A 25,969-nucleotide genomic window follows, 5' to 3' on the forward strand; every position below is an offset into this window, starting at 1 on the left:
AGGGGAGACCGGGGCGGCGGAGGCGGCGGCGGCAACGGGCGGGGGAGGGGGCCGATCCCGCGTCTCCCCTCGGCAGACAATACAAGCGCCTCGGAGCGAGTCCCCGAACCTGCCCTAGCCAAAATGGCGGCCGAGAAAGAGCGGAAGTGACGTAAGTACCTCATTAGCATAAGAGGACTCATTGTCCAGCTAAGTGGGGGGGGGAGTGGGGGACAGTACCCCTTCCCCCTGTGCCCCCCAGGGACAACTCTCCTATTCCCATCTGTGCTTACACCCAACTTTTCCTGAGGGAGTGTGCCCCAGCACCCCACCCCCGCCTAGGGGAAATTATATAATCCCCACTGAGGGGGAGCTCTCGCGAGAACCAGGAGGATTTGCCACTGACCCACTAGGAGGCGCCGCGGATAATGGCCGCACTGCGCTCTCGGGGCCCGTGTGCTCCGCGGGCGACTTCCTCTGGCCGCAGCGCCGGCGGCGGAGGCAGAAGCAGCGGGCCGCAGCACGCCCAGCACTCAGTCAGGTGGCCGTGCTGGGGATCCCTGCGCGGGCCCAGCTGGGCCTGGACTACATCTGGCGGGAGGGGTGTGCGGGGCAGACGGGGCGGCTCCACGTGCTGGGAGGCGCGCGCGCTCATGGGCTGGGCCACAGCGGGAAGGGGCAGGGATACCTGCCAGTTGCGCCTGACGCCTCCTGCCTTTAAGGAGGTGTGAGGGCCTCGTGCTTCGCACACCCACTGGAGATGAGACAACCCCATGGACTTCTGGACCCGTCTGTGGGTGGGTGGGGCACTCGTGGACCGGGCTGAGTTTTACAGAAGGCCTGCTCTTGACATTCTTCCAAGTCAAAGTGATGGACTCTTCTCTTTGGCCTGAAGAAAACAAGTGGGATCCCTAGTGTTTTGAAACCACCCAATGGTGAAGCCTAAGGATGCAAAGTGATGTTGCCTCCGAGTTTCCTCAAGAACCTTAAAAAACACCTTGAAGTCCTAGAGCCAGTGACTTCTAGTGCTCGCATGACAGCACGACAACAGGGATGCAGTTTGTAACTGTAGGTCAAACCCAACCAATACATTGTCTCAACATTTTAAACCCATCTTTTATGTGCATCTGAGAATATATAATAGGTTAAAAGTATTTAAAAGTAATAAATATCAATTTTAAAGATACCAAGCCCATTGTTTTCCAATATGTGGTCTGTAAATACTGTAACGTTACAAGCTCAAAGAGTTTCCAGTCATACTTACCATGCCCAAAGAATCTGACTTAAAGAAGTATGATGCCTAAGACTGGTAAGCAAGTTTAACAAACCTTCATTTAACATGGTCTTCCATTAATTTCTGCAATTGTGATAAAATACATCTTTAAAAGTGAAATCAGTATTTCAATGGAAAACAACAGCTGGAAAATTTTGTTAATAAAAGGTGTGGGAAGGAAGCACGTGATTGAGAGGACTAGAGACAAAGAATCCAATTACACATCGCATAAGACAGACAAATACTAATACGAAATAAGCAAAATAAACTTATCTTTAGTATTCCTTAGATATGCTTAGATTTCATACAGGGATAAAACAAACACAAAGGAAGAACATCTGGATTTCATCCTTGGTTTCATTTATGAAGCAAAAAGGGATGCTAGATTCAGATGTAAATGTTTAAAATGATTTCAGTGTTTAAGTCACCAGATTTACTACAAAAATCATCTAAATAGTTCAAATTCTTTTCTAAATGATATCCAAATGGTGAAAGAATGTTCACTGCTCAACCATTCTTGGTAAATTCCAATTGATAGTGCTATAATGATTGTGAGAACAAGAATTGAAGATTTCTACTCTTGTGAGGCATGAGAAGGCAACACTATCTCTATAGTAGGTTCTCTGAGATTGTTACTTAATTTCTGTTCCATGTACTTGATGCTGGAAACTCCATTTAAAGAGAATAGATTCTTAACTCTCCAAGAAAAACAACACAGGAAGAAAAAAAAAAAAACTTTTGAGAATATCACAATTGTATTACAGCTTAAAACAATTTTTTTTTTTTTTTTTAAATCAAGAACTGTTGAAGTTCTCGTTCTTAATGATGAGAGAAGTTATTTCCTAAGGAAAGTTGGTCCCTGGTGGGCTAACCAAACAGCTTTGGGCAGAAGAATTAACAGCAGTAGTTCCCACTGGAGTGTGTAGTTTTAGGTTCAACTATGGGAGTTGGGGAGAGACTAATGTTCAAAATGACACCAAAGGTTTTAGTCTAGTATTCGTTTTTGGTAGGATCTGAGAGTAAGGCAAATGAAAAATCAGACTTTCAGTTTCTTTAGCACAGTTAAATTAAGTCAGTCAATACTATTCACTAGATACAATTAAGTACGCCTCCTCTTCCTTTTATTTGCAAAAGAAAGTCAACTAGATATTAAGCTTATTTGCTCAAAGTATGCCCTTACTCAAATGTTAAGATACTGCATGACCCAAAAGCTATGATACAATTAAATCACCTATGATAGACAAGGTAGGTTCAACGGAATATTTGCCCTGGCTTTACAATACAACTTATCCTTCATTTTAACTGGCAGAACACTTTCCTGGTGATCTGCCACAGAGCTACAGGGAAGAGATTTTTGCCACATTAATAAAAAGACATGAGCTTTGTTCAGGGGTTTGAAATAAAATGTAAACAAAGATTTTGAGATAAAGCGAGGCAAAATGTTTTTCCATACTGACAGGGTTATTACTTAAAAGAGAAAAACAAAAAACAGCTATGCAATCAACTGCTGCCAATTGTTTTCCAATTCACAATATGTACTTCAAATACACTTGCTCTAAGTAGACAAAATGCTTCTTCAATTCAACCCAAATGCTCTAAGTATATTATCTAGCTTAAGAAATTTGAGACTTTTTGAAGAAAGGGCAGAGACTTATACTTCTTCAACTGGTAATGGAAACAGCTTTACTTATCTCATAAATACAGTTAACTTTCCCCTTACTTCTGACATCTCCTAGGTATAAAGAGCTAGGAATCTAGTTTTCATGACAAATACTTGAGATTCTGTTTCATGTCAGAAACTCTGCATTCACATACTGTAATGAAAGCAGCAACATTTTGTGCAAAAAAAGTATACATTTATTCATAGATCTTAATACAGCAAAATATAAATGAAAATTGAAACACTGCTCATTGAACCAATAACTTTTATAATTATTTAATATGAAATATAAAATGGGAGTTTCTCCAGAAAAAAGGATTTGCATGAAAATTTCCTTACCTCATGGTTTATGCTTTAAGAGTACGTTTTACAAAAATCAGTAACCAGGCTTCTTTTATGTTTACATTGAAATGACCATGGTAAGCATAAATGAGTAACTTTCTTTTATGTAGTAGCAAAAAGAGTCAACAATCCTTTCAAGAAAGAGACTATTTCATTTCCTCCCAACTTGGATTCACCATAAACACGATCCACAAATGATATTGGAACCTGGTTGAAAAAATGTACATTAAAATCAGTTTTCAAAAAATTAGGGACCAGCAGGTATTCAACTGTTATTAATGTAACAGAAAAATTCAGTCCCACAATAAGTCCTTTAACTGAGTTCAGAAGTAAGGGACTCAGGAAGTAATTGCATGTACTGCCAAGCCTTTAAATTGAACACACATTTATCATCTAAAAATAAGTCACAAGAATCAAATCTACAACTGTTAGAAAAGCTAAATTTCAAGGAAAAAGTACACTTTAAATGTATAATGGCCCTTCACTGAGCTGCTTCAGTATGTCCAGTTTAGCTGCCACTGTTTGGCATTAAGTTGGAAACCTTATAACTTAAACAAGTGGCATTCTAGTGTAGTGCAGAGCTTCCCTAAGAGCTCACTGCTACCCTAAAATATCACAGGACTCTTACTCTGGCCACTTCCACTTGTTCACAGGAAATGGGCACATGGGATTCATTATTCATGACAAAGTATGGTAGTTGCTGGCTCTAAGAGGAAAAGCAGCTAAGGCACTCAAAATGAGGCTGACTGGTCAAAATAAAGGCTTCAGATGAAGGAGGTACCAGTGACTTTAATTTTCAGTAGGTCACGTGTATTACATATGAAAGGGATTCACCCTTTAGTGCAGAGACATTCTAAACAACTGGAAACCCACAACATTAATTTAGTAGTTATCAAAGTTAAACTTTTTATTACAACATGTCCACACTGTACTGTTCCTTTATGAGGAATATGACATTACTACATCAGTTACATACCTCACCAATAGTATAATTCATCTGTCTTGCCCGAACAATCATCTCCATCTGGAAGACATAGCCCTTAGAAACACATTTTTCTATTAATTTCTGTAGAACTTCCTTTCGGTATAATCTGTAAAAAATCAAAATGTACATGAACATCTGGATAAATATCACTTGCCTACATGTATATCTTGAGTTTTCCAAGAGTTCACTGGTATTTATACAGCCTGACTTTCACTAGCCACTGGCACAAAGAAAAATTCTCATACTTGATGACTCTGATACTTCTGGTCCCAACCAAGAAAGGCCATGAAATATGTACCACGTAGTCTGGAATAATCCGGAAAAACGAATTCTCAGTACTTTTTAGAGAATCATCTTCCTATCAGACACTAACTACTGGGAATTGTTAAAATATGGTAAAATGAAGCATTTGATACAGAACCACCTATTCTTAAATTTCCTAAAAGTTTACATTTAATGTTGAAAGGGGAAAAAACTATTCCAAATATTGGAAAAACAGAATTGACATTTACAATATATATATAAGACAAGAAAGAATACATAACTGATTGGAACTTCAGCATACATGTCTATTTCCCGAGATTTACTTAAGACATTTCCTAGGATAATATGATTCCCACTAGGATAAGCAGTGCATCTACATTAGGACAGGTACTGAGGCATTACAGGAAAGAGGGGATCCTGGTAGGATTTATCTATTACGAGTGAGGTCACAGACATTTATAGTGGGCTGGCATACAGCCTAACCTTTAGATGGACTGCAGGTCAAACACAGAGCTCAACAGATTTACAAAGCCAAAGAGAGGAACTGCGAAGTCCTGTGGGTAAACCAAATCACTTTCTTCAGTAACTATGAATAGCAGGGAGTTATTTCCAAAGAGATTTTGTTTGTTTGTATCAATGAGTAAGATGCCAGAAATTCCTACCTTTACTAGGAGAGGCAGTTTGGCATAACTTTATTTCTCACCAAGTTAAGACCACCTGGACCTACAATGTCTATTGTTACCTGGAATCCAGATTTTACTCCAGGATTTTCTAAGGTTATCATTACCTTTTGGCTTTTAAGTGTGTATGACACAATAGAGAGACAGCAGAGCCCTTGGAAGAATGTAAGAAGAGAGTTTAGTGTGTGCACTCCTTTCCCACAAAGGTCCTGAATGAATTCAAAGAAATTTGAAATAAATATGAAGAGTGAAAATATGATGGTAGTAATACTCATTAACACAATTAGCAATATGTCTTACTATGTTTTAGGAGTGAACTAAAAATAAAAACTAAGGATATATAATGTCACATGATGTTAAGTGAGGGAGGGAGGATATTAGGATGATGGGATGGGAAGGACTGACAGTGATGGGACTATTCCAGCATTGCCTTTACAAGTAGAGTGGGCTACGATTTCTTTCCCTTTAAGAATCATTTTCATTTTCTTTCTTTCTATTGGTACTGGGGATTAAACCCAGGGGCACTTAACCACTGAGCCATAACCCCAGCCTCTTTAGTCTTTTATTTATAGACAGGGTCTCACTGAGTTGCTTAGGGCCTCACTAAGTGGTGAGGCTGGCTTTGAACTTGCAATCCTCCTGCCTCAGCCTTCCAAGATGCTGGGATTACTGGCATGTGCCACCACGCTTGGCTCTTTAAGAATCATTTTCTAAGATACTTCTTTTCAGTACTACCTTCATCTTCCCCATTGCCCCCTCCCATGGTATCTTCAAACATATGGCTAATAAATTAAAAGGACACAAATGTAAGACTTTGTTCCCATACGTATGATCAGCATCCAGCTGGTCTTTGCTATTAAATGGCTTTATGTCAGATTGCAGCTTTCTGAGATTCCTTTTTCTTCTAATTCTAGGGACCTAAAGACAAAGAACCCCATTGAATGATAAACGTGCCCCATCACCGCTCTGACTGTGTAGATCCAGAACTCCTAGGCCATTCTTTAGCTTAAGCCCCATTTGCTCTGAGGTAGTGAGGAAGCCTCATGTCATTGCTGTTTTTCTTCCCAACCTCTATCTCCATGACTCAAGAGCTACCCCGGGACTTCCCTCAAAACCATCAAAATTGTGGCCTGTGAAATCCAGAGAGGGAAGTTCTGTACAGAGATTTTGAGAGTGCCACTATTCTTTGTATTACTGCTACACGGCAACCAGAGATCTTAATCAGATCACACAGGATTCCTTTGCTTTAAATTTGGAATTGAAAGGATATATTTATAGAACTCCTTTCTTTTATATACCAAGTTTTTTTTTTTTTTTTAAATAATTTTGAGACAGGGTCTCTCCCTAAGTTGCTGGCTTCACACTTGGGATTTTCCTACTTCAGCCTCCCAAATTGCTGGGATTGATTACAGATATGCACTAACATGCCTGGCCCAATGTCTAGTTTCTAATCAACTTATTTTTCAGCTATAGAGGTTTATTTTTTCTTTTTATTTCCCTTCAAGAGTCAGCAACTAACAATGAATTCTGACAAACAACCTAGATTTTTCCATTAAAGTAGAACCTAACATTATTTAATAGAAAACAATAAACAAGTAATATAAATTAAGTAATGCATGGGGTTTGGGACCTTAAGATAAAAGAGCAGGCATTTTCTAGTTTCAGAAACTGGGGAAAAAAATCTGGCAATCTTTAATTGTAATTTGGCCCAGTCATACAAAGCAATTCACATGGCTGGGCACAGGGCTTGGTGGTAAGTGCTTGCCTTGCACATTTGAGGCCCTGGGTTCAAAATTCCTAACGTGTGTGTACACACACACACACACACAGCCAAACTAAAAAAAACCACGTTATGTGTATAGATTACGCGTGCATGCACGCATGTGTGTGTATATGTCTGGAGAGTAGCTCAGTGTAGATCACTTGCCTAGCCTGCCTGAGGCCCTGGGTTCGATCACCAGCACTGACACCACATTCCCCCCCTAAATTTACATGGAGAACAAAGTAACTAAAAACTCTACCTAAATAGTAAAGATTCTAAGTTTTTTTTTTTTCCTGTAGGTAATGCTGTAAGTACTCATAAAACTATAGAAAATTACTGGACTATGTGTTGTTGTTCTCAGGAGCATATTCCCAGTCACTTAACAGCAATGTTCTACGTGAGCAATTGAGCCCAATACTAAGGTAAGCACCACACTGACCTAACTCCTGCTCTCAACTTTTAAAGAAAAAGTACGATATTTCTCCTTCAGAGACATTTAGGCTACACAAGCAACTTCTGTCCTTCTAGCATTCCAGGACAGAAACAGGGTAGAATATAAAGCATTTCTTTAAAATAGCTATTGTAACACAAGAAATTTAGGCAGGAAGTTATAAATAGTAGAAATTTTCACTGTACCTGAAACTTCCTGTTAAATCAGATGCGCCTGGTCTCAGCAAAACCTGAGTTATAAAATTGGCCCCACGGCTGCCAAATAAAACAATCATTTTCTTAATTAAATACAATTGATATACAAGAGAAACATTTCCAAGAGCACAATGCTAAAAGTGCTAATTTCATAAATGCAGCATTAATTACACAAAAATGTTAATTCTCTACAACAAAGAGAAATTTTTAGTGAAATGAAACCTGACACCCATTTTTCAGAAAATAGGGACTCTTGTTCTTTGAAAGTGAACTTAAGACCCATAAAGCAATCATCCTTTTAAACTTTAGCTAAGAACAAAAACAGAAAATAGAACTGATATTTACCAATGGTTATCACTTAGAATTATAAATGTCAGTAAGAAAAAGAGATCAGGGATTGGATAAAGAATTTAACAGATGGAAAAAGACAGGGATCTGGTAAGGGGTTTCCTTTTCAGATTCTAATCTGCACAGAGATTGAATTTTTGTTGGGAATGTATAAAAATGGTACTTTTATGATGGTATGCAGGTAGAAGAGGATGTTGGCTTTTAATGATCTCTGGAAATTGATTCACTTTTTTAGCCTTAAATCTGCTTTGCCACTTTAACAAATGCCTTATACTAGGTTGCTTAAACAACAGAAATTTATTTCTCAGTTTTAGAGGCTGGGAAATCCTAGATCAAGATGTTGGCTTTCTGTATTCTCACACAAAGGGAAGGAGAGTAAGTTCTCTAGCCTCTTCTTATGAAGGCACCAGTCCTACCATGGAGCTTATCCTCTAGATACCTCCCAAACTAATTACTTCCTAAAAGCTTTTTCTCCAAATACCAATGTATTGAGGATTCTGGATTCAAACAAGAACTTTGGTAAAACACACTCAAGTCAACAACAATGACTTCAAACACAAGAGTATCATCAATTATAAGATAGTAGTGATTAATAGCTATTATTAATCTTTCAAAAAGATGCCAAGTGTCGAAAGAAAGTGACTTTTGTATTGCACCTATTTTAGCATGTGTAGATTCAGAAAGTTTTCTGGGACAATCTGAAGTGAGTGGCTTTCTTCCTAAGCCCAAGCCTCCCTAGCTAAGACTGTATGCAAACCACCAAGATTAGGGTATAAGGGATGATGGCTAACAAAAACATTTTCCCTTCAATTTGCTTCTAATACCTATAAAAATATTATATAGTTTATCCCTTTATCACAAATGGGTATAAACAAAGGAATATGTGTATGTATGTGTATACTTTTGTACATCTACACAAGATAGTATATTTATTTTTGAGAGGGTCTTGTATGTTGCCCAGGCTGAACTCAAACAATCCTCTTACCTTAGCTCCCAAGTAGCCATGAATACAGGTGTGTCCCACCATGCTGGGAAATATGTTATTTTAAAACTGGGGTCTTTTAATTAATTAAAATGTTGTAAGAGCCACTCAATCTTGAGGGGTTTTTTCCTCACATTTTTTATTGGTGCATTATAGTTATACATAATGTTCATAAATGCACACAATGTAACAATATAATCTGTCAGCTTTGGGTTTGAATTCTAGATTTGAATCATACTGATAAGAACTAAAGTTTATACTCTAGGACACTGCAGATGATATTAACAGCTACTAACAGGTACAACTAAAAGGTGTAATGTATCTGTGATTGGGAGTCCTTAATTTTAAATAATAGGTAAATGACCCGAGTGCCTTTAGAGATCAAGTTCACTTGTTTTCAACACTGGCTCACAACATTCATCTAGGAAATCTGTGAAAAACGCTGAAGCCTTTGGCCCACTTTTGGAGATTCTCAAATGGTCTGCAGTGTGTGTGAGGAAAGGATGACAAATAGGTGTAGTTGTATGAGATTTTCTCTCTACATGATTCTAATATTTAGCAGGACTGAAAAGCACTGCTTTATCCAACTCCATGTTACAGAAGATAAGATTCTTAAATGTTCTACATGGCAGGTCCTAGGTTCTAGTAGAGGCAAAACTGAGATGAACTTAAATGAATCTTTAATAGGAGTGAAATGGGTGGTAAAAGATATCAGTGACAAGAAATATATCTCATCTTCCTGCTATCCTTAAAAATTTCGTTAGATAGGTAAAATACGAAAAATATTTTTTTTGTGGTCTTCCCATCAAAAAAGGGAATCCTCCCACCCCCATCTCTTGTTCATGAAATGGTTTGACAAAAAAAACTGACCCTGTGTGAACCCCCAGGAGCCTAGAATTCAAGTGGTCTTGCAGCTTCCACTGCTGTACTCTTGGATGTTCCCTGAAGGCGCCTGGCAAAGAAGCTGCTCCAGCTTTCTGGAGATGAGAGCCCTGCAGAGAACTGAGAACAGCAACAACTGCCAAATGTTGCAAAAACCCCAGCAGAAGCCTGCCGAGACGCCAACAGCCAATCCACAGAGTTGTGAGAAATGATGGATATTTTGACATTGAACTTTGGGATGGTTTGTTAAGACAGTAATAGAAATTTGGAACAGTAGGTTTTGTTTCCATCTTAAGATGAGGAAGGTAAAGGTCAGAAAAAGTAAAATTGGAAGCAAATGACAAAGAGGATATCCCAGGCATATCTGACTCCAGGGCCCTATATTCCCCCCAAAATAGAATATACTAGTTTATGTTGCTTAGTAAAAGTTGGCATTTTTTTTTTACTTAAAGTAATAAAAATATAAACATGGGGGGAGGGATCCTACCTATCCAGCCTCAAAATATAGATGAATAACTCAATCAAATCAAAACTGAGGTCCAGTAGAGTAACTTTTACTGAACCAGACCATTTCTACCAAAATTTCCTAAGTTTTTGATAATTGTCCAAAATAAAACACACTGAGCAAAGGAAAAAGTGTAGGTAAGAAGCTACACCTGGGAATATTTATAGGCACAAATGAAGGCAGCATGTAATTTCATCAAAATGATATATTTCCAGTAGTTACATTGAGAGAAATTATAGTACACATATATACCTGATTATTTTTCTTTTCAAATCCCAGCCATATACACCACCATTTCCTTTGTAGCGAGTTCCAGAGACAATATCAAAATTACCCTCTTTTTGCTTCCTACAGGGGGAAAAAAATGTCAATGAGAAAAAGCTACTGAGCTCAGTAGGTATTTCCATAAACTACACAAACAGAACTTTTAACAGAAAAAGAGAAAAAAACAATGCTAAGGAAACAGATGAATTATTTACCGAAAGACCTTCCAGAATGAGAAATTCAACCCTGTTTTTCTTTTATTTATCTTAAATAAATGAAGGAAAAACTATAACATACTACTATTTGCTGACTATACCATGTAAAACTATCCTTAAAAGTGTTAGTAAAATTATAAACTAGTCCTTCCACCACCAAAAGCGAACACAATGCTACAAAAGTCTGTTCCTTCTAGATCTTTCTCTTTACATATAAAAATTTAATCAAAGGGGTGCCTCAAAGTTTTTGGTCACATTTACAAAGATGAAATCCAAAAAAGTCCACCTTCTGACTTGCTTTTTGTCAGCTAATAATATATATCGCAGAATCACAGATACCTCCACAGGTCAACAGAAAACTCCCCTCTTTTTAAAAGCCACAAAAATAGTTCCAATCATTCAAGTCAGACATCTGTGATTGTTTTCACGGTGGGTTCCCTACCCCCAGTGACCAAAAAACCCCATAATGAACAATGCCACAATAATCATTCTTAAAAACATTTACCATGATGCTTAAGATTCCCCCAAAATGGAATATACTAGAATTACCAAACAAAAGCTTATTCATATTTCTGATACTGCAGAAATCATTTTCCAAAAGTTACAACTCATAACTTTATTCAGCAATATTTGAATGTGCCCATTTTTTTTAAACCTATTAGTACTAGATGTAACTGCTCTAAAAGTTTTAAATTTTGAGAAACTAATGGATAATAGTTACTTTATTTTGCATTTCTTTGCATCCTATGGTGAATATTTTCTCTTAAGTTTATTAGCTGCCAGGCGCAGTGGCACACACTTGTAATCCTAGCGGCTTGGAGGCTGAGATGGGAGGATGTCGAGTTCAAAGCCAGCCTCAGCAACAGCGAGGCAGTATCAGTGAGATGCTGCCTCTAAATAAAATACAAAATAGGGCTGGGGATGTGGCTCAGTGGTCGAGTGCCCCTGAGTTCAATCCCCAGTACCCCACCCCCCAAAAAAAAAGTTTATTAGCCATCTGAATTTCTTCTACATGTGGCCAGTTGAGTCCAAAATACAATAGAAAATCTATTCCCAGGGTTCCATTTCCTTATTAGGTCAAAGGCGGCTTTGAGTGTTAGAGAGATAAGCAGAAAAGATCTAAGCAATTTTATGTAGAGATCAAAGGATGAACAGTAGTTGGCCATTAAGGTGTAGTGAAGACAGCTTTTCAGCTCTGTGTATATTGAGAAACAAGAGGACTATGCCCAAGGTCTGAGAGCATGGGGTAGTGGCACAAGATCAGGTCAGAAAGAGGCAGGAGCCACTTATATAGGAGTTGGAAGGATGAGGGAGTTTGGATTTTTTCCCTCAGGTGTTGAGGGTTAACTCTGTGAAGTATTCTAAACAGGGAGTGATATGATCTGATTGTTATGCCAGAAGTTTATTCACAGAGGTTTTGTCATCTCTTGGGTTTTTTAAGATTATATCACCTGCAAGCAAATACAATTTTGTATCCTTTACCAATATCTAACTAAATTCTTATCTTACTGTATTACCTAAATCCATGTTTAATGTGAACTGGCCTACCTATTTTAATAAACTTATTGGAAATGATTGATAATTTCAGTATTGGGCATAACATTTATGTTAGGACTAAGTCATTTTAATCATGCTTAAGTAGTTTCCTTCTATTTCAGTTCTTATTAGAAAATGTAACAAATAATACAAACAAAAAATACCTTTTAGTATCTATACACAATCATGCTACTTTCTCTGTTAACATGAGGAATGATTTATACTCCTAGAGTAAACCCTATTTGCTGATAGTGTCTTACTCTAATGATTCAAGGCTTCCTTTAATCTTTCTCTGTGCTCTAAAAGAATTTAGATAACACAGGAATGATCTGTTCATTCATTTCTCAGGGCTCCTAATTTATATCAGTCACACATCTACCTACATTTGTGAGTCTCAAATCTATATGTTGGTTATATTTTAAAAGAAAAGTTAAAATAACATGTACATTTTAAATTCATGAAAAAAAGTCCAAAATCAATGTAAGAAAAATGATTTCAATCGTAACTCTTTTCACATATTAGAAACAGTACCTACCTAATGAATTCAGGAATAAATTTTGGCTGAAATTTAGAAAAAATAAACAGTAAGTCAGTAAAATAGGCTGAAAGTATCATAAACAGCTAATAAAGAAATATGCCCCTTACATGGTGTGAGAGATCAGCATCCATAATAACTATGTAGTTTCCTGTGGCATGTTCCATTCCATGAATATATGCAGTTCCTAAAAATGAAAGCATTTATATCCATTAAAGAATATCAGTAGACACGCATTGATATACTTTTGAATAGGGAGGAAATTGCTTAGCACTTGAAAAGCAGTATCAGTTTTTTAGAAGTATTACTAAAAGTTGGTCAGTTTCCATCTTAAGTATATAGCTGGGTATCTACTCCATATTCAGATGTCAATTTACTAGATCCCATCTATATTTTAGTTTAGCAAAGAAATAGTAAGATAGTCTCAGAATATATAAAAATTATCATATTCTCATGGTTTAAAAGTCATATTTATGTTGATACTTCCAAGACACTGACAAGGCCAGATACTTCTCAGAGCTCCATATTCATAGAGCAGCCTATTTGCTATCTCCACTTGCATATTAAGAAATCTTACATGTAACATTCCAAAATCACCCCTAAATACCCACCACTTTAATTGGCCACCTTTCAGGAAATTACCAACTATTTGAGTGTTCCACCCACAGGTCTAGGGGTGATCTTTGATTCCCTACCTTACCCAAAACTTTAATTTCTAAACTATTGTTAAGTCCTAATGATTCTATAGCCAAACTCTTTCTCAATTCCCTTCTTTCCATGCACTACCTTCTGATGCCTGGGTTACTACTACCTAACGTGCTTCTCTGCTTCTGCTCTTCCCAGCAGTCCAAGTCCATTTTCACAAAGTGGGAAGAAGCGACTATGGTCAGTAGTTTTGTGGCAGCTTTCATGGAAGTTTCCAGATTATTTCAATCCCCAAAATGTTGAGAGTATGTTTTGAAAAATATTTTTAATTGTAGATGGACACAATAACTTTATTTTTTTATGTGGTGCTGAGGATAGAAACCAGACTTTCACATGTGCTAGGCAAGTGCTGCACCACTAAGCCACAATCCCAGCCCAATACTGAGAATGTTTGATGATGCCAGGGAACAAAAGGTCTTCTGAACGGTAGCTTTAGCTCGTAAGAACTGTTTTCTCCATAATTCCCTGATTTTTCATTATGTATACCAATTCTCAACATGAGCAACTGCGGGCAGTGGCAGAAATAAAGGCATTCAGGGTTTCATCTCAATTACTGAGCTCATTTGAGATATTCTATAATGCCCTATATTTAACTGGAAAATCTTTCTATTTTAGAAATAAAAAATAACTTTTAAACTTATGCCCAAAGGTGCAGCTAAAGCAATATGCTGGTCCATGATGTGTTCCCAGACTCATTTTCTGGCCCTTCTCTACCCTATATTGTAGAAACCACATTTTCCAGGTTCCCTTATCATCTGCTTACAGACAATTAGTGAGGTACAGATGCAGACTGTTAGGAGGGAGAAGGACAGTCTACGTGTCCTCCATTGACAGGTTATTTGGCAGGGCCACCTCATCATTCTAGCTCCCTCTGGGCAGACCAGGTTTTGGGCTCTAACCTGCCCCCACACCCCTTCATTGCTCCATCTACAGGGGCAGCAGTAAGGAGCCTCCAGTTGTTATTGACTTCTTAGGAACCTCACTGTTCCCTTTGGCTTCTCAGCAATTCCTTCATCTGTGCAACCAAATTCTTTGTATTAAATTCCCTATACTCAAAGAGCAGTTTGTTTTTCTGAGTGGGTCCTGACTGACAAAGGTAACCCAAGTTAAACTACTTAAATGTCATAAAGATCACATTAAAATCCACCACGTTGCTATATCTGGTCCTGTTCCAAACTGGGAAATTACACACTGGATGATTTTACCAAGGCAAGTTGCAGGTATGAGGGGGTTAGAGGGTCTACTTACCTAATCCCAGTTTTTTCTCCCGTGGTCTTAGAAGCTGTAGGAAAAAGAAGCAATACTTCAATAAAAAATTTGACTAAATTTTATCTTACCTCTTCCTGTAAGTGCATGTTCATTTTAACAGAAACAATGCAATTATTAGCCTTAAAGCAGCGTATGCTTAACATTTTTTGCCAAAGTAAAAAAAAAGGTGGTAACAAACCAAATACATTAACACAGCTTTTTAGAAAAAGCAACATTCTTTATCCCCAACCCTACAGGCAAAGCATTTTTTTCTAGCACTATCCACCATATTTTAAACAATATTAATTTTACATCTATTACTACATCTGTCATTTAAAACAATGATGCCTTTTGATGCCTTCCTACAAAATTGATGCTATAACTCATTGTTCCATACCTTTTCAGAATAGCTGATAGCCACGTTACTCTCCTGATTCCCTGTGATTTTCAATGCTGACATCACCCTTCCTCCATGAACTTAATCTTAACTTCACACTTGGATGACTTCATTTCATTCTCTACTGCTCCAATAACAAATTATGTTCCTAACAAGAGGTGAAGTTTTCCTCCTTCTTAACAGTTTTCCAATTACTTAGTCTTGTAAACTTTTTGCTTCATATCTGGCCCCTGATTTCGTTGTTTAGCATTTTCCTCTGGCTGGAAACTAGTGAGCATATCTTGTCCCCTTCTGAATTTGGCTGTGAATGAGCAGGTCACCGCAGACTGCCAAATCTCTAACAAAGCCTTCCCAGTTCAATTCAAGCAGGACAGATGTCTTTTCTTTTTGACAACATGCAAAGGTCTTGGGGAAGAACAAAGATGGATACAATTATTCTTGTCCAATAAGAGCTTACAGGGAGGAGAAATAGACACCCACAAGTCATTGGACAGAATCAGACAAGACATGTCAGATCTCAAATTTTGATTCTGTGATTCATAGTTACTGACAAAATACGAGTACCTGCTCTAAATAAGCAAAACTTTTAAACCTCACGACATTTTCTATAACCTTGTGTCAGCTGGAAATTCTTTTTAAAAAAGATCACTTTATTACTTATAATTTTTAGAATGCTCAAAGGTTTATATCCATTACTAAACAATATTATGAAATAGTTAAAGGTAATGTGGGAATATAGTAACCTCTTCAAGATATCATTAGAAGTACTAATGATTATATTTGTGTTTATAAAAGAAAACTCACTACCTAGTTCTACAGGCATATGCACAAAAATACAAACTGTTGACCTGAGTCTTTTCTGGGGGAAGAGACTGGAATGCACATTAAAAAATGCTTATCAAAGGCAACTTCAATTTTACAGGTAATATTTACATTTTATAATATGTTTAAGCTCAAATTGTTTCCACCTAGTGTGCTTTACTTTCAACCCTTAACCAACCCTACCTCTCCACACTCTCCGGATCCTTTTCTGCCTCCTCACGTCAATCTGACAGCTCCTTTTTATGTAGGGCAGAATAGAGTGGCAGATAGGACCTGGACTCTTGAGCCATGAGACTTTGATTTGAATCTCAGCTACACTGCTCACTAGCCATGATCCTGGACACATATAGTGGCACGACGAAACTCTATCACGGGGCTGGAATGAGGAATAAGCAGTGAATTCCTGTAAAATGCTTGCAAGAGTGCCAGGGACATATTCTGTGAAATATGCTTACTTATAAAATACTTCATGAGGGGCTGGGGTTGTGGCTCAGCGGTAGCGCACTCGTCTAGCACGTGTGAAGCCCTGGGTTTGATCCTCAGAACCACATAAAAATAAATGAATAAAGTACAGATACTGTGTCCAACTACTTCTAAATAAAATAAAATACTTCATGAAATACTATAATTTGAGCAACAAGAAACCTTTGCAAGATATTCTTATGAGGAAATCTTGGGAAAAAAAAAGATAATTAGTAAAAAATATTCCAAGTAAGCCATGTGACTGTATTTAAAAACACATGCAGTTTTAAAACCCACTGTACACTTTAATACCATCAAAAGTAAAGTATGAATATTTTGAGGGTTATGACATTATTGCCAGCTGAGATTTCAGAAAACTATGTCAACCTATTCTAGGATCAATAGATTTGAATCCAACCATTTACCATACTTTCAAAAACACTGGTTTAAGGGCTGGGGCTGGGGCTCAGCGATAGTGTACTTGCCTGGCATGTGTGAAGCACTGGGTTCGATTCTCAGCACCACATATAAATAAATAAAATAAAGGTCTATCAACAACTAAAACAAAAAACAAAAAACACTAGTTTAAAAAAACAAAAAAATAGAAAAGAAACCTTCCACTAAGAAAGGCTAATTATACTCTTCTATTGTGCAATTCTTAGTGAGGCTCATTTTTTTCCCCCACATTGACTGGTCATTTATAGCTCTTATTTTATGAATTATCTGGTTAGGTAATTATTTGGTTAGGGTACTAATCTTGTTAAATATAATATTTTTGTATTTGAGGATAAAGTTTAATTATTTTAAAGTAACCAAATCTCTTGAATGTAAAGTTATTTGATGTTTTAAAATATAACCGATGTCTTAAAATAACAAATATATTACATTTTATTATCAGAACATTTTCTAAAAATACAAAATTACAAAATATGTTAAAATATAAAAATTAAAATGCTAAGTGTTCTGAAGTTATTTATGTTCCACATATAAATAGTCACCTTTCTAACCTATAATCACCTACCTGCAAATAGCATTCTCTACTAAAGAATGAGTACCCAGAGAAAGGGCAAAGAAAGACTCACACAAATTGCAACTTGATTCTTTGATATTACTTGTCAATTCAACAACATGTTTTAATTTTGCCAAAGAAGACTCATTGCAGTAATCAGTCACAAAAACAGCATTCATTCAGGGGCTGGGGCTGTAGCTCAGTGGTAGAGCACTTGCCTACCATATGTGAGGCACATAAAAAATGAATGAATGAATGAATGAATGAATAAATAAAATAAAGGCATTCTGTTCATCTACAACTATTAAAAAGATGAAAAAAAGTATTCATCCTAAAGCTCACTCTTTTGCTATAAAATTATCACTAACGCAACACAGCAATGATATGTAAAATTTTAAGCAGAATGAAAAAGCATTTCATTCTCAAGGGCATAAGTTGTTCTTTTTCTTTTCACTTCTAGGCAAATAGATTATATTTGAGCATTGTTCATTTGTCATCTTTTCCATATACAAACATAATTCATATGACATAAAAATGCTCATGTAACTTACAATTTTGTCGGATCCATAGATCTTTTCCAACTGTTCAGCAACATCCTTTGTTCCATCTGGACTTCCATCATCTATGATTATAATTTCATAGTTGATTCCACTAAAATTTAAAAATTTGAATTTGTATTAATGTTTGGAGAATTTTTCAAATTTAAAAATAATTTAATAATTGATTTCTCACTAGTATAAGTGAAGACTTACTGCCATATTAGTCACTAAAGAAAACTTCAAGTATCAAATTAAATAAATGCCAAACATTTAATACTTCACCTCCAAACCTAGTAAATTGCTGGAAAATGCTATTAGGATGACCCAAGATACCAAAAAATTCTTACACAGAAAAAATACACTTTAGTTAGAAAATCTTATATACACGTATCATACATACATATCACATATGATATCCTATGAAATTTTATTTACCTACTTTCCAAGTGAAAACTTGGAATCTTAATATCAAATCTTAGGTATGTAAAATATTTCAAAAGTACTTTAAGTGGCAACTCAAAACAAATTGAGTATTTTGAGATTATGCTTTTTAGTTTAATACAAGCAGATTTAAATATCAGGAATAAATCTGACTTAATTTCACTCTTAAAAAATGTTTAGAATAGTGTTCACAATCTTTTAAATGCCTGTTTCAAACAGTAGGACCCATTAACTCACACTACAAAATAAAAAAAAAAAAAAAAAGCACAGTAGATTTATAAGAGATTTTACTGTGCTTCAACATTAATATCTGTTACTTTCTATTAACTTCACATGATAGTTTCTTTTCTATTTAAAAAACGAGCCAACACAAAGTATTTATTTGGTGAATAAATACTTTGTGAATGCATACTTAATCACCACCCTGCTTCCCTCTATCTCCACCTTCCCCTTTAATAAAGACATTGCAAAGTTAAAGGGGAAAGGAAGAACACAACACTGCTACCTCTTGATTTTGCTGTAAGCAATATATGCAAAGAAATGAAACAGACAACACATCCCACTGCTAAAGGCCTAAAAAAGCCAGCCCCAGCAAACTTAAAATATAAAACAGCCAATCTATTCCCCTATAGGTATGGCTACTTCGCTTTCCCACTGAGCTCTTAACTTTGGGAACAACTTTTAACACCCCAAACAGTAAGATGAGCATTCTAGTAGAATGCTAAAAGAAGTATATCTCTCAAACAAAATGGAGTTATTCATAAGCAAAATTCTCCGTGTTCAAATCAGCCAAGTCACCTTAAGGTGAGGCAGCGTAAATAAAGCTGAGGTGACAACGTAATCTGCACCTACAAAATGGTTTCCTTCACTAAACTACATTTTGATTTTTAAAAGCATGCCCAGAAACCATTACAAAAATTATAATAAATAAACTGTGTAGGGGCGACAGTAATCTCAACTGCTCTGCTGGGGAGGCTGAGGCAGGAGGATCGCCAGTTCCAAGCCAGCCTCAGCAAAAGCAAGGTGCTAAGCAACTCAATGAGCCCTATAAAATACAATATAAGGCTGGCGATGTGGCTCAGTAGTGGAGTGTTCCTGAGTTCAATTCCCAGCACTCCCATTTAAAAAAAAATTAGAATAAATTGAACTTCATAATATACCCACTGACATGTATGCACATATACCTGTATGTGTGATGAAAACCAGACTATAAACCTAGAACAAGATTGGCTACATGATTAATTTTTAATTTGGAAAGAGCGTCAGAATAGAATTAAAAACACATACATCTAAAGTGGAAAAGAGATACGAGTTAAATTTTGAGCCTTAAACGTGCAGATAGTTATTCCAAGAAATACGATCAAATCAGCAATGGTTTCCACCAAGGGTTTACAACAACGTAAATCTGGTAATGCTCAGGTTGGCTGATTGTAAAGCAAAAGCCAAAACAAAAACCAAACCTCTGGAAATAATTTGGTTACTGACATGACCCGGGTAAATAAATGATAACATAGCCATAGTGCTATCGCCTAACTTTTCAAAAATAATTTGCTACGATTGTACGTGTTGCTATGGAAAAACGTTTACAGATTTTCGCAGCATGATCGCATTTGTCTAACCGTCATACAAATTACTCTGAGCCGCCAAGATTCTCTCTCTCTTTTTTTTTTAATCGCACAACACTTCAAAATTCAAACTCCAAAATTCTCCTTTCTAGAAACCCCACCAAACACCCCACAGGGCTCGCCGAGGCCGCCCTGCTCGCTCCTCTGCGGAAAGGCGATCCCGCCCGCGGCGGTTCCCTACCCCACGGGCCCAACCTCACGCTTACATAAGCCCTCGGCGCCGGGGCGGGGAGGAGCGCGCCCGCTCGGGCCCCGGCTCCGGCGGCGGCCATGACCACCGAGGGGGCGGCTCAGGCTTTCAGCTGCGCCCCAGGTAAAAGTGGGGGGTCAGCCTTTTAAGAAAAAAGCGGCGAGCGGAGGCAGAAGGCGTTCGTCACCAGGACCGCGAGCGTCTCACAACACCCGGGAGCTGGACCGAGAACCAGGACACGAGAACACTCGGCAAGTGTCCGTCTTTCCTTCCTCGCGGGGTGGCCTCCTCCTCGAGGCTGCCTGCGTGAGCCCGGGGAAGGCTGGCAGGGCCGCCTCGCGCAGCCAACCGCCGCCACCCAGGCCGGCGGAGCCAGCTCATCCCGTTCCTCGGGGGGAAGGTCGGGCGCGCTACCTCTCGGAGAAGCTCTTCACCAGCAGCCACACGATGAGCGGCAGGTTCTCGCGCTCGTTGTAGGTGGGTAAGAGCACCGAGTACTTGTCCTGGCTTCGGGAGCGCCCCTCCGGCTCCTGCCGAGAGCTGGCAGGACTCCGACGCGACTCCACGGAGGCCATGGCGGAACAGCGCAGGACGCCGGAGGCGGAATTACGTCACGCGGCGCGGAACGTACCAAATCCCGGAAGAGGGGGGTGGCCTGTGTGACTGAATTGCACTTCTTCCAGGCCTTGTGCGTGGTTCAGTTGGAAGTAGGCAGGATTTGTGAACATTTTAAATTGAGTCGGAAGACTTCTTCAGGAAATGCCTACCTATTTGTCGCCTCTACTCAAGTTTATGAAGTTGTTTTAGTTTATTCCAATCGCTAGGAGACAGTAAGCCGGATACGGAAGTGCTTCTCAGGACCATATCCGGAGGAGGTCGCCATGGCTGCCCCTGAGCAGGTGCTCGCTTTACAGGCTGAAGTTGCCCGGCGTGAGGAGGAGCTGAGTTCTCTGAAGCAGCGGCTGGCGGCAGCTCTTTTGGCAGAACAAGAACCTGAGCCAGAACGGCTAGTTCCGGTGTCGCCGCTGCTGCCCAAGGCCACCCTGTCCCGAGAAGAGATTCTGCGCTATAGCCGGCAGCTAGTACTGCCAGAGCTGGGCGTGCACGGACAGCTGCGCCTGGCTGCCGCGTCGGTGCTCATCGTGGGCTGCGGTGGACTCGGCTGCCCGCTGGCGCAGTACCTGGCCGCAGCCGGCGTGGGCCGCCTTGGCCTGGTGGACTACGACGTGGTAGAGATGAGCAACCTAGCCCGCCAAGTGCTGCATGGCGAGGCACTGGCCGGACAGGCCAAAGCCTTTTCTGCCGCCGCCTCGCTGCGCCGCCTCAATTCGGCGGTGGAGTGCGTGCCCTATGCTCAAGCGCTTACCCCAGCCACGGCGCTAGACCTGGTCCGCCGGTACGACGTGGTGGCCGACTGCTCCGACAACGTGCCCACTCGTTATCTGGTTAATGACGCCTGCGTGCTGGCCGGCCGTCCTCTTGTGTCGGCCAGCGCCCTGCGCTTCGAGGGTCAAATCACAGTTTACCACTATGACGGTGGGCCTTGCTATCGCTGCGTGTTCCCCCAGCCACCCCCAGCAGAGACGGTGACCAACTGTGCAGATGGTGGGGTGCTCGGTGTGGTAACTGGGGTCCTGGGCTGCCTGCAGGCGCTGGAGGTGCTGAAGATCGCTGCAGGCCTGGGTCCCTCCTACAGTGGCAGTCTGTTGCTCTTTGACGCTCTCGGAGGGCATTTCCGCTGTATTCGGCTGCGGAGGCGCAGGCCCGACTGTGCAGCTTGCGGGGAGCGCCCCACTGTTACCGACCTGCAGGACTATGAGGCCTTCTGTGGCTCTTCAGCTACCGATAAGTGCCGTTCCCTGCGGGTTCTGAGCCCAGAGGAGCGTGTTTCTGTCACTGACTATAAGCGACTTCTGGATTCTGGGGCACCCCATTTATTGCTGGATGTCAGGCCTAAAGTGGAGGTGGACATCTGTCGTTTGCCTCACGCCCTTCACATCCCTTTGAAACATTTAGAACGGAGGGATGCGGAAAGCCTGAAACTCCTGGGAGAAGCAATCCAGGAAGGGAAGCAGCGTATTCAAGAAGGGGCTGCACTCTCCATTTATGTGATTTGCAAACTAGGAAATGACTCCCAGAAAGCCGTGAGGATCCTGCAGTCCTTAACAGCAGCCCAAGAGTTAGACTCTTTAATGGTTCAGGATGTGGTGGGGGGACTCATGGCCTGGGCTGCCAAAATCGATGGGTCATTCCCACAGTACTGAAGTGACTGTTGTCATACCTCAAAGATACATTTATTTACATCCTTCCCATAATGTAGAGAAGAATCCAGTATTCTTTATCTGACTACACAACCTCCTTTTTATAAGGAGCTTTTTGGTTGTAATGTAATATTAATGGATTATAATACCCTCTCTGAGAACCTTCTTGAGTTTTCAGCATTTAGAGGGTGCCTTGAACATCAGATATAATGTGATAGGATTTTGTGTTTTACTTTTGCCTCACTTGCATTTTTCCACCTCTTTAAATCAAAACTCTAAATCATACATCTAGAATTAAGATGTATACTTAGTCTTACTGAGTTGATCACAGATGATATATTTGGTGTCGGTTTATTGTTAATAAGATATTATTTGGGTCTTATTTCTACTTCAAATAATAGAATATATCCTACAGAAATAAATGTTTAATAAAACTATATTATTGTTTGGTTTGCTTTGAAATCTTCTAATCCAGGCCCTCTTTTCACCCCTCCTCCTCTATCTGCCTTTTCTGTTTTGATTTATTCTAGTATTTTGTAACAGTGTACAATGTAGGTGTTTTATGTTTGTTTACTTATTAAAATTTTTTTTAATGAAAGGCAGATCATACCCAGCTTACAATGTATACAACAAAATTAAAAGTAAAAATTTGGTATACTCTTGTATATCAGTGGCCAGCTGAAGAACACATGGCCTGTCAAAGGGGGGCTTCAACCCTCCATCTGCTTGTTGAAGGCAGGCCATAATCAGATTTTTTTTTTTGTTTTGTTTTAAGAGCAGAAATCACAGATGTAATGTGAACTCTCTGTATCTCTGGCAATAAATATACTTTTTTAAAAAAAGTTTAAAAACATTGTTGCAGGACAAAAGTCTTACACACTTAACACAGGCCAGGTTTATACACCAATTTGCAACTGCTGGTACAGAGTCTTGTTATTATGAAAGGGTGCTATTGTTTAAGAATCACATTCAGAATTAGAATAGTCATCACTTTAACCGTGGAACATTGTAACTCATTCTTTGAACAGGTATAGTCTTTGTCAAGAGATTGGAACAGGTCACTTTTTTTTTTTTTTAAAGAGAGAATTTTAATATTTGTATGTGGTGCTGAGGATGGAACCTGGGCCGCACGCATTCGCGCTACCGCTTGAGCCACATCCCCAGCCCATGGAACAGGTCACTTTTGACTGCTCCTCTGGAGGCCTCACTGAGTGCCTGAGACCTGGAGTGAAGCACAAAGGTGGCCAGCTTTTGCCTCTTACCTGTTGTTCAGGGGAAGCCGACTAATGCAGATCTGGAAACAGACTCTTGTCCTAACTCCTGTCTGTTGTGGCTGTTCCTGCAAACCTGATTGTCAGTGGGCCCAGGCAACAGAAACTGACTGTTAAGCTAATTAAGTGGGGAAAGGGTTTTTAAAGTGTTGGGAGGTGCTCTTGAGACTTTTGGGAACAGACTTGAAGCTGTACTTCCAGGAATGATGATCCAAAACCATGTGTAGAACTGGGCCCAGAAGAACAAACTGCACTGCCCCATCGAGCACTAGAGGAAACTGCGTCCATGCCATCGTTAATCTTCCTTGAACCAGCCCCTCCTCTCTTAGAAGACTCAGCATCTTTCTGCCACAGACCTTTTCGATGAGAGTTGCTCCGTGTTTACCCGGTCAGCAGAGCCAAGTCACATTCCTAATCCCAGCTGGGTTGAGCCCCGATGTCTACAGTGGGGAGGGCAGAGCTCCTGATGTGCCGTTTTCCCAAAGAGTGGGAGGCTTTTCAAACAGATGCTCTGTGAAGACTGGGACAAGCAGGGTGCAGAGGCGCACCTATAATCCCTGCCACTCAGGAGGCTGAGGCAGGAGGATCACAAGTTCAGGTTCAGCCTCAGCAACAGTGATGCCCTAAGCAACTTAGTGAGACCCTGTCTCAATATTTAAGAAAGAGTTGGAAATGTGGCTCAGTGGTAAGACACCCCCCGGGTTCAGCTCACGGTACAAAACAAAAACCCATTTGTATGATCATAATGTTCATATAATATGGATACTTTGACAACATTTTGTTAGAAATAAATGTTTAAAAGGATAAAATTATTTTTAAAGATAATCATGAATATATATATTTAGTTGTAGATGGACACGATACTTATGATACTTTCATTTTATTTCTTTATTTTTATGTGGTTCCAGGGATCGAACCTGCTGCCTCATGCATGCTAGGCAAGCGCTCTACCACTGAGCCACAATTCCGGTCCATGAGTCATCTTTTAGTATTTTTTTAAAAATTTAATCCACTCCCTCCTACCCCCGCTGTTGTTAAGGGTTAATTTATGGGTTTAATTCAGCCTGAAACACTACAGGTACAAATTTCCAAAAGTAACCATTTGTAAGCTTGTTTCTTTTACCCATTCCCATCTTCATTCTGATTATCATGAAGGTACACTCCAAGAAATTACATGTAATCACCAATTCATCAAAATACTACGAGAGGCAAAAAATATATAGATTAATTAAAAATGGAAAACACAAGATGCACTTGTTAAATTGTTGAAGCAGCTTTAGACCTCCCCCTGACCCTCCAGGGCCACCCAAATAAAAAAGACCTAAATCATAGTTTGTGGTGGTTTCATTTTGCCTTGTGTTTGTTTGTTTTTCTATATAAGCCTAAGTGTTTCTTCCAGCCTATGGCTGTTTCATTTGTTTTTGGCCTTTAAAAACTAGGAGATATGAGCCAGGTGCAATGGCACACATCTACAATTCCATTGAATTGGGGGGTTGAGGCAGGAGGATCACAAGTTCAAGGTCAGCTCAACAGCAAGACCCTCAGCAACTTAGACTCTATGTCAAAATAACTTATGATTGCCACAGTCTGGCTGGGCACAAAATAACCAAGCCGCCACACAGCCTTGTAGGTTCAAAACAGGAACTCCTTTATTCTCCACACTCCTGCGAACGCCACCCACAAGGCCTTCTCTCGGGACACCCCACACACCAACCGGAAATCCCTCTCCCGGCCCTTCCCCAACCAATGGGAACTCTCCGGGAATCCTCGGGAGAACTCCAAAGCAGCGGCGGGCCAAGGCGGACAGCAGGGGTCTAATATACACAGCTTAACATAACCATTATCATCTCAATGGCTTGCTGGCGTCACCTCTCAACCACTCCATTCTGGCAAAAATGCCATGCGTCTTTCGTCTTTCGGACTCGCGGCTGTGGCTCTCAGCATATGATCCTTTTGCCTCAGTCTCCTGAGCTGCTGTGCTTACAGGGATCCTCCACTGCACCCATGCACATTTAGTTTTAAAAATGTTTAGGCTTTTAAAAGTAACTCATGCTCAGGAAAAATGATTAGATTTTCATGCTCAGGATAAAATTTAAGCAGTTGGAAAGTATGTTCACTAAGTGCTCTGAGACATCCAGGCTA

The 25,969-nt window shown here is 39.6% G+C and overlaps 2 protein-coding genes across 3 annotated transcripts; one reads left to right on the plus strand and one right to left on the minus strand.

Moving 5' to 3' along the window:
* Positions 1 to 3,172: 3,172 nt before the first annotated feature.
* Positions 3,173 to 20,896, minus strand: Dpm1 (dolichyl-phosphate mannosyltransferase subunit 1, catalytic). 2 transcript variants are annotated; one of them, XM_015479612.2, is made up of 9 exons: positions 20,710 to 20,896; positions 18,052 to 18,151; positions 14,811 to 14,844; positions 12,968 to 13,044; positions 12,858 to 12,883; positions 10,560 to 10,655; positions 7,582 to 7,650; positions 4,231 to 4,345; positions 3,173 to 3,461 (listed from the first exon to the last, which is right to left on the minus strand). In XM_015479612.2, the coding sequence occupies exons 1-9, from the start codon at positions 20,868 to 20,870 to the stop codon at positions 3,357 to 3,359; spliced, it is 783 nt and encodes a 260-aa protein (XP_015335098.1). In that variant the 5' UTR covers positions 20,871 to 20,896; the 3' UTR covers positions 3,173 to 3,356. The 2 variants fall into 2 exon arrangements, with proteins under 2 accessions (XP_015335098.1, XP_048666799.1); XM_048810842.1 differs by lacking the exons at positions 7,582 to 7,650; positions 10,560 to 10,655.
* Positions 20,879 to 22,992, plus strand: Mocs3 (molybdenum cofactor synthesis 3). The gene has a single exon (XM_015479600.2). It carries the CDS (start codon positions 21,177 to 21,179, stop codon positions 22,557 to 22,559), a length of 1,383 nt encoding a protein of 460 aa, XP_015335086.1. The 5' UTR covers positions 20,879 to 21,176; the 3' UTR covers positions 22,560 to 22,992.
* The last annotated feature ends 2,977 nt before the right edge of the window (positions 22,993 to 25,969 follow it).

Source organism: Marmota marmota, unplaced genomic scaffold (genome assembly GCF_001458135.2).
Source record: "Marmota marmota marmota unplaced genomic scaffold, marMar, whole genome shotgun sequence".
Taxonomy (NCBI): domain Eukaryota; kingdom Metazoa; phylum Chordata; class Mammalia; order Rodentia; family Sciuridae; genus Marmota; species Marmota marmota.